At 39.0% G+C, this 13085-nt stretch overlaps 2 protein-coding genes across 2 annotated transcripts in view; one reads left to right on the forward strand and one right to left on the reverse strand.

The window, feature by feature from the left end:
• Positions 1–4655: 4655 nt before the first annotated feature.
• LOC124272281 lies at positions 4656–11705 on the reverse strand. The gene is made up of 3 exons (XM_046707446.1): positions 11558–11705; positions 5631–5833; positions 4656–5003 (listed from the first exon to the last, which is right to left on the reverse strand). The coding sequence occupies exons 1-3, from the start codon at positions 11607–11609 to the stop codon at positions 4947–4949; spliced, it is 312 nt and encodes a 103-aa protein (XP_046563402.1). The 5' UTR covers positions 11610–11705; the 3' UTR covers positions 4656–4946.
• Positions 11706–11889: 184 nt separating this feature from the next.
• LOC124272278 (vacuolar protein-sorting-associated protein 36-like) overlaps positions 11890–13085 on the forward strand; it is a 48840-nt gene continuing 47644 nt past the window's right edge. The window contains exon 1 of the mRNA XM_046707444.1: positions 11890–12083. Within this exon, the coding sequence (XP_046563400.1) occupies positions 11988–12083 (96 nt within the window). The 5' untranslated portion in view covers positions 11890–11987. The remainder of the gene's footprint in view (positions 12084–13085) is intronic.

Below are 13085 nucleotides of genomic sequence, written 5' to 3' on the forward strand. Positions count from 1 at the left end.
CTAGAGGCAGCCCACCTACTGGACAAAGAGTCTACTGAAACTGTCTTGTTGACTGAACGTCTGCCCAGACTGGGTTGTAAGAGGCAACACTTTGGAATGGGTTATGTGATCTATATAGCTGAAAAAGAGCTGAGTAAGGTATTCCACAACATACCAATGCAATGGGAAATATTAGATTTTTCTGTATGAACATACATTTCAGCATATTCAACTACATCAACTACAGTCAATAATGGTCTATATGTTTCACTGTATTTAGAACACTAGTCAACAAAATGCTCTTGTATGTCTGGGGCGGTGGGGTAGCCTAGTGGTTAAAGCGTTCGCTCGTCACGACGAAAACCCGGGTTCGATTCCCACATGGGTACAATGTGTGAAGCCCATTTCTGGTGTCCCCGCCGTGATATTGCTGGAATACTGCTAAAAGCGGCGTAAAACTAAACTCACTCACTCACTCACTCTTGTATGTCTTCAGGTGCTAGACATCCTGTATTAGTTTTCAGTCAGAAATGACAATTTAAACTGTACTACTGAGAAAGCAGGCCTTGTTGGAGATTCTCACGTTCTAGTACTCAGGGCAGTTGATTTAAATACAATATCAAATACTCGAGGATATATTATTACTCACCCGTTGAAGATATCACAGCTTAACAAATCTACAATGTTATTACACATTGTATAATAACATCACATGATGCTGCACATATGACATCATAATGGTTTACAGTTATGGCATCACAATGCTAATACCTCTGTCACAATAGTATTTGACCATGCTTGACTCACGGAAAGCTGAGAGTAATCACGTTATGTAGGCAGTTCCTATTGATTTACCTTGGAGAGTAATAAACAGAATACTAAACTTGCTTCCGTGAAATAACATTTTTATAAAACTCGTGAAAGATTTAGTATCAAACTTGCTTTCACTCATTTAATACCAGATCATTAACTCGTTTAATAAAAATAGTATTACATGGAAGGTTGTTTAGTATACTCTATTTATATACCAGCCAGCCAAACTCATTTCAACATGACTGTAGTTAAGTCTTCAACACACTGCCACCTTGTCTTACTGCAACTCTGTTTTAAGTGCCTGTTAACAGGCTTTATCTGAGACATTAGGAAGTAGTGGACAGGGATCTTTTTTAACCATATCTCTGACAGTTGTCTGACAGAGATCTCCAGAAGTTTAACTCAGGTAATTCTGTAACATTGTCACAGATGTGTTATCTGTGAACCAGGCTGTTATGATAACCTAGATTTAGTCTTTCCGATTGTTTGCTCTTGAGCAGACTTTGATCAGGTGAACTTGTACACATATATCATGTAGTTCTTACATGAGACACTGGTTCAATGAAAGATTTGTATAGTGCTAGAATCATGCACTTACATGATGCATGCAGATAACTCGAATAAATTATTTTTCAAAACATCATTGTTGTCTTTACTCCAGATTTTGAATTACCAGAATCTATGCTCATGCTGTTGATCACTGGATTGCCTGGTCCAGACTCGATTATTTACAGACCATTGTTTTACAGCTGGAATATTGCTGAGTGCGGTGCAAAGCTAAACTCACTCATGCACTGAATTAACAGAAAATTGAGGATCCAGCAACATGGGTGTTAAGTCCAGCAATGGAGATATCACATGTTGCCAATAGAATCCCTCATAAAATGTTTACCTTCAGTTATAATGTGGATTACATTTTCTCAGTAAAGTACCAATTCTAGCACTCTTTGGGGATTGAGTCACATCCAGGTTTTGAATCCGCCCCTGAGTGAGTCACCTCATCACCAGCACACAAAATCAGCAACCTAACCCATTGTGGCTTCCACTACAATGGAAATGAGACAACTTGGTCTAAATACGTACTTGCGTACCCCTCTGACAGCTGTGAACTGGTATGTTCCCATGGCCAAAGCTATGCATACACAATGCCATTTAAAAAGTGTTCAGACGTAATGTTACATTTTCACACTCTGATATTGTGGGTTCGAATCCTGTATGGGACTAGACCCCAGGAGGTACTGGAATCTGCCTTTTACTGAGAATGCCTCTTAGAAACTGGTCATGTCACAGATTAGGCTATGTGTATTCATGAACTAATTCATGAAAGGTAGAGTGTTTTGGAACTGCTATGTGAAGTTCAAAAATTATGTTACAAAGAATTTTCTTACCCATGTTATGTAGGACAGTGTTTTTCCCCTGTAAATGTATGGATATCAATTGAGAATAACCTGAGAATGACAATGCTTTTTCACTATCCTAAAGAGGACGACAGATTCTGGCTCCAAATGTGTTGTTCCGGGATAATCTTGATCTTGATCTTGAGTAACCCATGCTTGTCGCAAGAGGCAACTAACACGAAAGGGTGGTCAGGCTTCCCGGCTTGGATGACACGTCTTCGTACCCCAATGCGTAGATCGATTGCCTGGTCCAGACTCGATTATTTACTGACTGCTGCAATATAGCTGGAATATTGCCGAGTGCAGTGTAAAACTAAACTCACTCACTCACTCCAAATATGTGAATTTAATCAGACTGTCAAAGGATCTGATACAATTTTCGATAATCTTGTTGCTTATCAACATAGGGGTCAAAGCTCTAAATTTATTCCCGACTTCACCAATCCTCATGTCATCATCACGTGAGTACATCATGGTTTTACACAGACTTTTAAAAATGGGAGTCATGGTGACTCACAATATTTATTTTTGGGAGTCATTTTCAATATTTGGGAGTGATGAAAAGTTTAATATTTCTTTGTGTTAATCATTCTCAGTATGTAACTGTGTATGTCACACCACCAAATGAAACTACAGCATTGTTCAGTTCAAACTGCCAGGATTACTGTCTCCTCGGAGTTCTCTGGAACAATCTGACAATATCATTTTTTGCTTATCAAATCGATTTTATTGAACTGAGTTGTGAGGGTCACCCATAAAACTTGCGTAAGCTTGACTCGTATGATAATATTTTGAGAGTTGTTTACAAAATTGTTGCGTCGAATACGCAGGAATCACACGTCATGTAAAACCCTGGTACATGTATATTAAAACAGCATTTTCTTCCAGTTTCCAAGTCCAATACAGATTTCTCAAGATGGTTTGTGGCATTTTAGAACATTTCTTCAATCTGCCATGTGCAATAGCTTCACATCCTTGTCATATTCCATTGGCAGTAGCTCTTCAGCTAAATACTTGCCAAATTGATGAAATCTGTGTGAAGTCCATCCCAGGTTTGCTGGTTGTATTACTGTTGGTCACTAACTCCAAACATAAAATATTCTCTGTGATTTAACACTGAACTTGTTTCAATATACAGCTGTGTCAGTAAGCTTAGCAGAAGATAGAAGAAAGAAAGGCAAGGAACTTACATCTGTGACATTTCTGAAGGAAGAATCTGGTATATGTTTATTTGGCCCTTTAAGCCAGTAATTGTCTAGATTTCTAACATGCTTCGCTGAAAGATCAAACACACTGACTGTACTTTATCAGACGATAAAATTTTCATTTATCATTACATCAAGCTGTATTGATGCCAGTATGCCATTCTCAAACGTACCTACCCATGGTAACCGACATGATGCATGTCAGTCTCTTACAGTACAACCAACTCCATAGCAATTTCTTGGTTTGCAGTTGCTTCACTTGGCTGACATCACTGGTGGAAATGTTAAGTTTAACATTTTCAACAGAAAAAATGTCTCAGCTCGACTTAAACAGCGACAAGGTATACATTTGCTAACAATATCTATGTTCACAGGCCCACAATGCATTCGTAGAATGTCACTTGACTAGTCAGCTTCATCTGGATTTACTGTTCTAAACTTACGTTGGTAGCAGAAATGTGACTGTAATATTGCCCCATATGGATTACGATAATCACAGATGTAATTAGAATATAGAGAAGATATTTAACCTGAATGTAAACGGTCTTCAAACTGTTCATCATTTGTTCTCCTGGAAACACTAGTGTTAACGTAGGGGGCAGATACATCACTAGAACAGCTAATTTAGATTGACATTGTCACTTTTGTTTGTTTTTTGCTTTAGAAAAATTGTCGGTAAGTATTAAATTTGGTATCTTTGAAAAGAAATACAGTTCGATCTACCGCCGTCTATAGTGTAACAGATGTACAGATAAGCTGCGTATCTGCATAAATTACGCAAATATTTATGTGAAAACTCAATTCCTACTAAGTTTATTGCGTACAAGTACGCTTGAATTTTTGGTAAATACTCAATAAATGTGATCTTACATGTGAACACACAAAAATGTCAAATCTTAGTTTGACTAACATTTAAACTTTATTATATTTAAAAAAATAATGGAAAATGGCAAAATACCCAATTGAGTTTGAGTGAGGCGAGTACAATTTATTTGGTTCCTCAAAGGAAAAGTAGGATACCCAATTGAGATGAACACAAGCGAGTACATAACTCAATGACCAATAAAGTTATCTGTAGCTCTGGTGTAATAAAGTACAGTTTTCCCCTGAACTATTATAGTTAAAGAAAGAGGACGCTTTCATCAAAATAACATTAAAAGCACATAAAAAACACTATGGAAAATTATTTTTTCAACCGAATTTGAGCTAGTGGATTGAACACAACTTGTCTTTTCTGAAGTATGTAACAAAACAAAATCACTCAAGTTCAAAGTTTATTCTCTGCAGCTTCAGTCATACTATGGTAAGCTTTAGTATTTCAACAACAAAACAAAAATGACTCAGTCACACAATCTTAACTTACATTTTATCTGACAATTCAAGCTAACAACTTGCAGCGTATGATATTAAAAAGATTCCTGATGAAATATGTCCTCAAAGGCGATATGTGGTGCCCATTCAGTTTCAAGGATTATCACTCTTCATCTGCAAGGCTAATGTAGTCCCTGATGTGTGCTTGACAAGTCAAATAACTGCTCTAACATCGACTGAGTTAACTCTTCTTGAGTGGAGGAGTGGAATGGAGGTACACCGCTCCAGACTGGTAGAGCTGCAAAAGAAACAGAAATTGTCATAACTAACACTTTCATTAGCGGGTACATCAACCCATGGGCCCCGAGAGACCAGTGAACAGCATATTTCCCTTACCGAACACTCAATGTTAGTTTTAAACTGTTTGAAGCACGGGTATCAGATCATAATAAGGAGTACCAGACTTAGGCATCTGAACAGTATACCAGTTGCCTATTTTCATCACTGTGACTTTATTACCACAGAACCCCACACTACTGCAACAGCATTGTTATTATTGTCAACCTTTGCAAGGGTTAAACCAACTTTACCTCTTCATAAATATATTAATCACTGTAACATAAACGAGTATTGTACAGCCAATGATGTCAAAGTCAGCCACTTTCCTCCATGCCATGACTCAAACCAAAGGAAGTATTTCTTCTCTGATGTCATAATCAACAACCTGATGGTTCTAAATACAACAGTAAAGGTTGAGATGCATTTCTTTTGATTTATTTATCTAAACTGTACGATCAAAATTATTAATTGTTATGCTTAATATCCGTATTACTGGCTTTTTTAAATTCCTACTGATACAGTACAATCATATGACACATAATGGCAAGGTCTGGATATTTTTACATATTGTTAGACTTCTACTTACTATGAAAGCTGTTGCAACCAGGAACAGCGAGGAAGCTGCAATATACATGTTGTACTTGCTGTTTCTCTTGTTGTAATTCTCTTGCCAGGAACCTTCAGGAATAGGGTGGTCATTCATTGTAACACGGTTCTCAGTGACAATTTCAAGGTCACTCTTCCAGTGAGCAGGAGCCTGGCCCCCCATGCAGCGAACTGCTTGCAATCCTGAATTGAACATGGGAGAGATTATTGGGATCATACAATGTGAATTTGGGGTAAAAATTAACTTAACAAAGATATCAGTCATCAAAAACCTTTTCAACTGTGGAAAGCTTGAACATAGGTATTAATCTTACTATCTGAAAAATTATAATGCCTCTTAATCTTGCATTGTTTGTATGTTCCTGTTACACTAAACCCGTGAAGATCCGGGTTAGAATTGGTCCTCAGCAACCCATGCTTGTTATAAGAGGCGACTAATGTGATTGGTTGGTCAGACTCGCTGACTTCTTGGTTGACACGTCATCGCATCCCAGTCATAATTAGTTTCCATACATTTATTCATCACAAACAGGAATGTGTCATGCTTGTTTACCATTGACAACCTTGGCCTTGATCATTTCCGCACTGAAAAGAGCCAGGAATCTGATTGGACAGAGTTTATTTATAGCCAATCTGATTGCTGACTCTTGCAGGTCAAGGCCAATGTTGTCAATGGTGAACGGACACAACACAAACCTGCTTGTGATGAATAAGATGTCTGTAAACTATCCTATCGCCTTATTTTCCGATTGTCATATGTTTTTGATCTGCCATTACGATTCCCGCTTCTAGCGCAAAAATGCAAGAAAATCCATGAGAAGCAGCCCGAATGACAACAAGGCGATACCTGCTATCGTTCTGACATGAATATGCTATGAATAAAGTTTCCATGTGTAGGCAACAGTTAAAAACCCAGAAAAGATTAATTTTAACCCAGGGATCATTAATGCAATATCTATCTCATGATCAAATGCATAAAATCTTTACTCCATTATGCAATTAACATTTTCTCTGCTTACTGGCAAACAAGGATAAGTTGGACAGGCGCAGAGAACGAGTTTACAAGAAGTAGGCAGTGCACGACTGAGCAAACCCATTTGGTTTGTGAAAGGTAGAGCAGATGTAGGCTAGTGCACGTGCAGTGCATGACGCTGAAATTGATAGCTTGCTCATAAGACTCGTGTGGTCGGTGTAGGCAAGTGAGTTTGTTCAAAATTGTCTCTGTTTACCCAGCAGGAAAATGGGTACCCGGTGGAAAAAAGTCATATGACTATAACCTTCTAGCGCCTAACAGGCAGCTTGGGTTATCCGGGGTAATAATGGCCTTGATTGTTAGCTCTATGAGCATACCTAGTGTGGAGTTTGGCGCTATATAAATGGACACATTATTATTATTATTACTACACTTGATCGCGAACAACCTGGGGCCTCGCCAGTGGGAAGCACTCATACATGCTAATACGGGTCAGTTGTCAGGTCAGTGCTCAACTTATCCTTGTTTGCCAGTAGTTAGTGCCATACCTCACAAGATCACGTTACTAATCATGTGACCATGCTGATAGATATATGTTTATGGCACGCCAAAATCACAAAATTTATGACAGTCAATCGGCAATAAATTGCAAAAGTTTTGTTTAAACAAAATTGTTATTTGCAGAAGGTTATCAATGCAAGAAAGGCCAATTACAGGCAATGCAATCACGAGGCTCTAGATAATGCTCGTAAGGCTGTAGTTGGACAATGAATGCCAACATGGGCGTACTGCTCAGACCTTCTGTACCATATGCTATTCTACAGGATAAATTAAAATGAAACCTACTTCCGTTGGGATTTTGTTTTCAGCTACAGTTAAAACTATTTTGGAGAGATATAGGAGGGGAAATTGTTTATTATCTCTACAATGTGACGCATTCCACTGTATAGTGCGAGTGTTTTGATACAATGGGGAGGCCCTACTCAACATCGCTAAATATATACAGACAACGAAAAGATCGAAAACATTTGACGTCACATCAGACAAGACCTTGAGATTGCATCGACTGCTATGGCGGGTTACTGATAGAAAACGAATGATATGCTTGAGAATAAAACAGCTTATGAAATAAATTATCTTGTCTAAAGGTAGGCTGAACTACAGAAGCGCTGAAGGGACCTGATGAAATACAATTTATCTTGAGCGCACAAGGTAGTATGTTGAGCGCACAAGTTAGTATGTTGAGCGCACAAGTTAATATCTTAAGCACACAAGTTAGTGATCTTGAGTGCACAAGTTAATGTATTGAGCGCACAGGTTAGTATGTTGAGCGCTCAAGTATCTTGAGATACACTTCTCCATAAGCAGTTCATGTCGAAGCAACTGAGGAGCGGAAACGCAAGCTGATTAATGCTTATTTCAGTCTTGGGTTCCAATACAAAGATATAGCACATCCTCTTGTAAAAAAATCATGGTATGGTATAGTACGCCACTTGAAGCGTATTCTGAGGTGTATGTCCCTCTTTTGCACCAGATACCAGATTTGCTGATGTTACAGTGAGTGAGTGCGTGAGTGAGTGAGTACAGTTTAACCATGAGGCTACCCCACCACCCAGCTGATGTTGTAGCCTGTATTGCGGACAACTTTGACGATCTGGACAAAGACATGGTTATCGTTGGATGCATTTAAATAAAAAAAATGTATCCAATGCAGTTTAATCGTGAAACAGGATTGGGCAGAAAATCACCGGACTTGGTCACTGAAACTGAAAGTAGACCAGTGATCTGTCGCTTATCATCCATGCCTGAGATGGTCACTTGTTTCGTCCCACGTTCTTCCATTGTCCAGTCACCACCAGGAAGGAGAGAGAGGCCAGTCTGGTCCCAGTTGACGACTAGGTTATCGGGGATGGCACTCTGGTCGATGACATTCTGTACTCAAATCAGGGATTTCCTGTGACTGTGAGTAAGCAATGCATGCTGCCTGACAGGTTAAGCCACTCTGGTTCTTTTCATTGCTATTAGTGGCGGCCTAAGAGACAGCTGGCAGTTCTGGCAATTACTGATTGCACGAATAATGGACCGTGCGATGTAGTCTAAACTGTCAATTCCGCGAAATTTGCACCAAGCGAAAAAAAGTATGTTTACAGCATACATAATAAAGACTTAGCACAAAACAAGTTATCCAAGCTTTACACTAGTGTTCATAATACTTTGTACCAATATTAGAAGTCAGTAAAAACACTATTCATCGCTGCAATAAACTCCTACTCATGTTTATGTTTTAATTCTTATTATGACAGTACACATACCTGGGCCTGCTTTATGTAATAAAGCAAAAAAGTGGTAAAATCAGTTACAAAGAATAGCATTGACGAGCATGAAGACGATAAATGTTTACATAAACATTATCAATGTTCATGATACATTTGCATACTTTTACATAGTCTCATCATAAGGACATAAGCACCTAGTTAACTCTGGCTTTGCATCATTTGAAATCTTCCAAAAAGGATATAAGTTTGTAGATATTGCCAGCAATCAAGCAAACGTGAGTTCCATTAATGCCATTAGATGCTAAACACAAGGCACTAACTTGTGCGCTCAAGATAACTAACTCGTGCGCTCAAGATAAATTTTATTTCATCAGGTCCCTGAACGATATCAACAAATTGTATTTATATTTTTTTCACAAAATATTTTACCGTTATCCAATCGAAAACCCAATACGCCACGATAATTATGACAGTTAGGTGCAAGTGACTCTGAAGGAATGGTGTCTAGCACGCTGACAGGTGCCATCAGTTCTGCAGGATTTGGTGCATAGAGTTTGTGAATGCAATAAAATAAACAAGAGTCTTGGTAAGTTAGCAGTACAAATCCTGAGCAGGGATTTTGGCTCGGAATTGAGAAATCATGATGTTTTTTAAGTTTCTGATGACGCAGCTCCCAAAGTACTGCTTTAATCTTTGTGATGTATGCTTCATTTTGTTGGTAAATTTACTGGAATGAAATGCGTGCATTGGAAAGACCTCCACCTGTATCCCCCCATTACATTTCATTCTGGTCAAATCATAACACCTGAATAAATATTCCTCATCTGATAAGGATGAGTTTTAACATGTTTCTTTAATTGTATCTGAACATACTGAAAGACATATCCAACTCCTAAAAATGCCACTCAAAGAAACTTTTTTCCGTATCGTTAAAATCTAGTGGGGATACGGGCGTAAGTCCTACCTTCCTTTTATATTGTCCTAAGAACTCGGCATCAGTGACGGTATAAACGTTGGCTGTAGGTGAATTCTTAACCAAAACCGGTTAGTAGACGTGGAAATCCGGTGGATTCGTAGACGGATTGAGCGGTGGATTGCTAGACGTTATTAAAATGGGAAAAGTTCATCCTCAATGATGAAGAAAATCGACGAAAAGTGTTTGCATTTTGTGAAATAAATAAAATATATCAGGTAAGTATGATCGGCAGTGAAAATATCCTTAAATAATAAAATAACAAAATATGCTTCACAGTGGTCCATGTCCGACAAATTCCGACAAATCATAGGCCGCTAATATATTAAATTCAGTTGTGTAAAATTAAAAGATATGTATTAGGTAAGTATCGTCATTCAACGTTAAACTACGCAGACCAGCAGAGAAGTAGCAGAAAACACTTATTAAGAAAACACTTACATCTCCCACACAGAGTATTTCGCAATCAAAACAACTCACCACTTCCTAATTAACATTCCCAACAACTCAGTGAAACCTGTTAATCCTCCCACAACAATGAAACCAGTCTGCAATTATGATGAGTAGACTAATTTTGTCTAATCCGCCGACAAAGTTTACCTGTACACACACTTCTGGTATATAAACCTCAAGAAGGTAAGAAGAAATCATTCTGCATCAACCATGGCTCTATGGCGTTGTATGTGTGAAAGAAGTGTGTCCGAGACAACATGCCATCCAGTGCGACAGCTGCGATCAGTGGCAGCATCGCCTTTGCGACACAGGGATAGACATCGCAACCTACCGACAGATGACGAAAGGGCACCTGCAGATGGACTTCATCTGTAAGAGATGTTCACTACCCCCGCCGTCTCCACCTTCTCCGACTCTTCCTCTGTCCCCGACCCTGCCTCTCTCTCCACCATCGTCACCGAACCCTACATCACCTACATCGCCCGTGGACTCATCATTCGACCTCACTGCCGCCACCATCATCGCAACAGATGATGTATTCGAGGAGTGAATTTTATTCATTTCATTATTCATTATTATTTCATTTCAGTTAGATAACAACTTCGTTATACACATTCTAAGTAAAAATCAAACTTAATATATACTATTATTCAATTATTTATACACGTCTACGAAATCACCGTCTATGAAACAGTCTGGGTTACGAATTCACCGCGTCTACGAACTGGTTCTGTCTACGAAATCACCGTATCCCTAAACGTTGATGCCATTTTTTTGCGCAAGAAGTACCTGTGATTGAACCATCGATTTACGTTCTAAAATGTTTCGATGATCAGGCCAAGTATATCCACTGAACAGTTGTTGTCGGGAGTACTGCACTTTACCGGGCACACTTTTTTTAGATTAATTAGCGCTGCTGGGGTTCCCTAACCCTAACCCTAAGGATCGTAAAGGGTCCCTAACCCTAAGGATCGTAAAGGGTGGCATACCCTAACTCTGAGGATCGTAAAATGACAGCGAGGGCTGTGCCCGGTAAAGTACATTCGAGCCTTGTTGTCATTGGAATTTTTCTCTAATAATCATGTTCAATGATGTCATGAAACTTATCGTTCAGATCCATTACATGCCGGTATACTTTGAAAAGCAGCTGTCCACATAAACTGTTACGGAAGCAAACCAACAGAAAGCACATAGGAATTCAAAAGATAACATTCTTAATATCATAAACATACGCGCAACAGAGGATGTGGCAGCTCTGGCTGCTGGCAAAATTCTGGACAACATTTTGGTTATGGTACGTGCGTGACCTCCAACAGTCCGTCCTTCTGTCAATGGCTGATGGCAGAACCGCACAAAAGAATTACAACAGAGGATTAAATTTTAAAACAGTAAAAACGTAACAATCACAAAACAGTGAGGGAGTGTAAAACAATATACTGATTTGTTTCTCGTACTTTATTTACTTGAAGGTTTGAAGAGATTTTTACTGCATTTAGACTAGTTTACCCACATTAAAACCTTTGCGTCCCCAGCCGATATATGAAAAGACAGGACCCAGCCAGTTACTGCGGGATTGTGTTGTATAAAAGCGCCCCCTAGGTTCCATAAAAATAGCAAAATAACTAAATACAGCAAGAGTACCGAGACTTAAATGATAAGAAGATGGATCGCTTGGAATGGAGTGACGGATCTCTAATTGGCGGAGAGACGTTAGTAGAGCAACAGACAGGCGTTTGTCTTTACGACGGACATGACAAGGTAAGGCTTTCGATTTATACATGGAGATTTTATGTTGCTTCAATCTTGTGGAATGTGAATTGCTATTAACATGATTAAGGCCAAGTATGTCGAGGAGACAAGTAAACTTACAAAACCTACGTTGAACAGCTTATGTGGTGACCGGTTGTTGTGACCTTTCCTGGGCTAATTGAACGATGTACATTGGGTGACTCTGAAGATGACTCCATGGTGAGATGTAAACAAGACCCAAGAGTTATCCGTCTTAACAAGAACTTGCCTGACACTTGGCTTGTGTTGTGCAATGTCCGATTTCTTTGTTATTTTATTGCTCAAGCTTGTGTCAGTGTGGTAACTTGGTAGTTCCATATGGGTCTATTTGTCATTTATCTCAAAACATTGGTATGAACAGTTGTGCCATTCTACTTGTATAAAATGCATACAAGGTGTGATGAGGGGGTTAGCAGTGTGTTGTCAATAAGTGGGAATACTGTGACAACTGGAAATATTGACAAAGAATATCCAACAGAATTGTTGTGTGAACAAACGATGGCTTCCGAAGCTGAGAGTGGCAGTGTGGATATGGTGGAACTAGATGGATATGACCTGATAGAGCAAATAACGGCAGCAATTAAAAAAAAGGGTGAGGTGAGATTTCACTGTCTGCTACAGCAAATCTCTATGTGTAAGACCAATAAGAAGTATTTCAAGCAAGAAAGTCGTTCTTTGATGGCTACATCTGTTATGTGTGACTCCGAGAATGCAGTTCGACATTTAACCAAAGCAGGTGCTCAGAGATCTAACTTGAATTCTTATGGAGATACCCCCATCCTGATGGCAATTCGACACAACAAGATGTCTGTTTTGAAGTCTTTAATAGAGCTAAAGCAAGACATCAATTCGAAGAACAAGCTTGGCCATTTCCCCTTGTTTTTGGCAGCAGAAATGAATCGTGCAGATGTTGTGAAGTTATTAATTAAAGCTGGGGCAAATGTCAACATGAAAATGGGAAGGGTGAAGATG

Source organism: Haliotis rubra, unplaced genomic scaffold (assembly GCF_003918875.1).
Source record: "Haliotis rubra isolate DU_JTF1 unplaced genomic scaffold, ASM391887v1 Scf168, whole genome shotgun sequence".
Lineage (NCBI taxonomy): Eukaryota > Metazoa > Mollusca > Gastropoda > Lepetellida > Haliotidae > Haliotis > Haliotis rubra.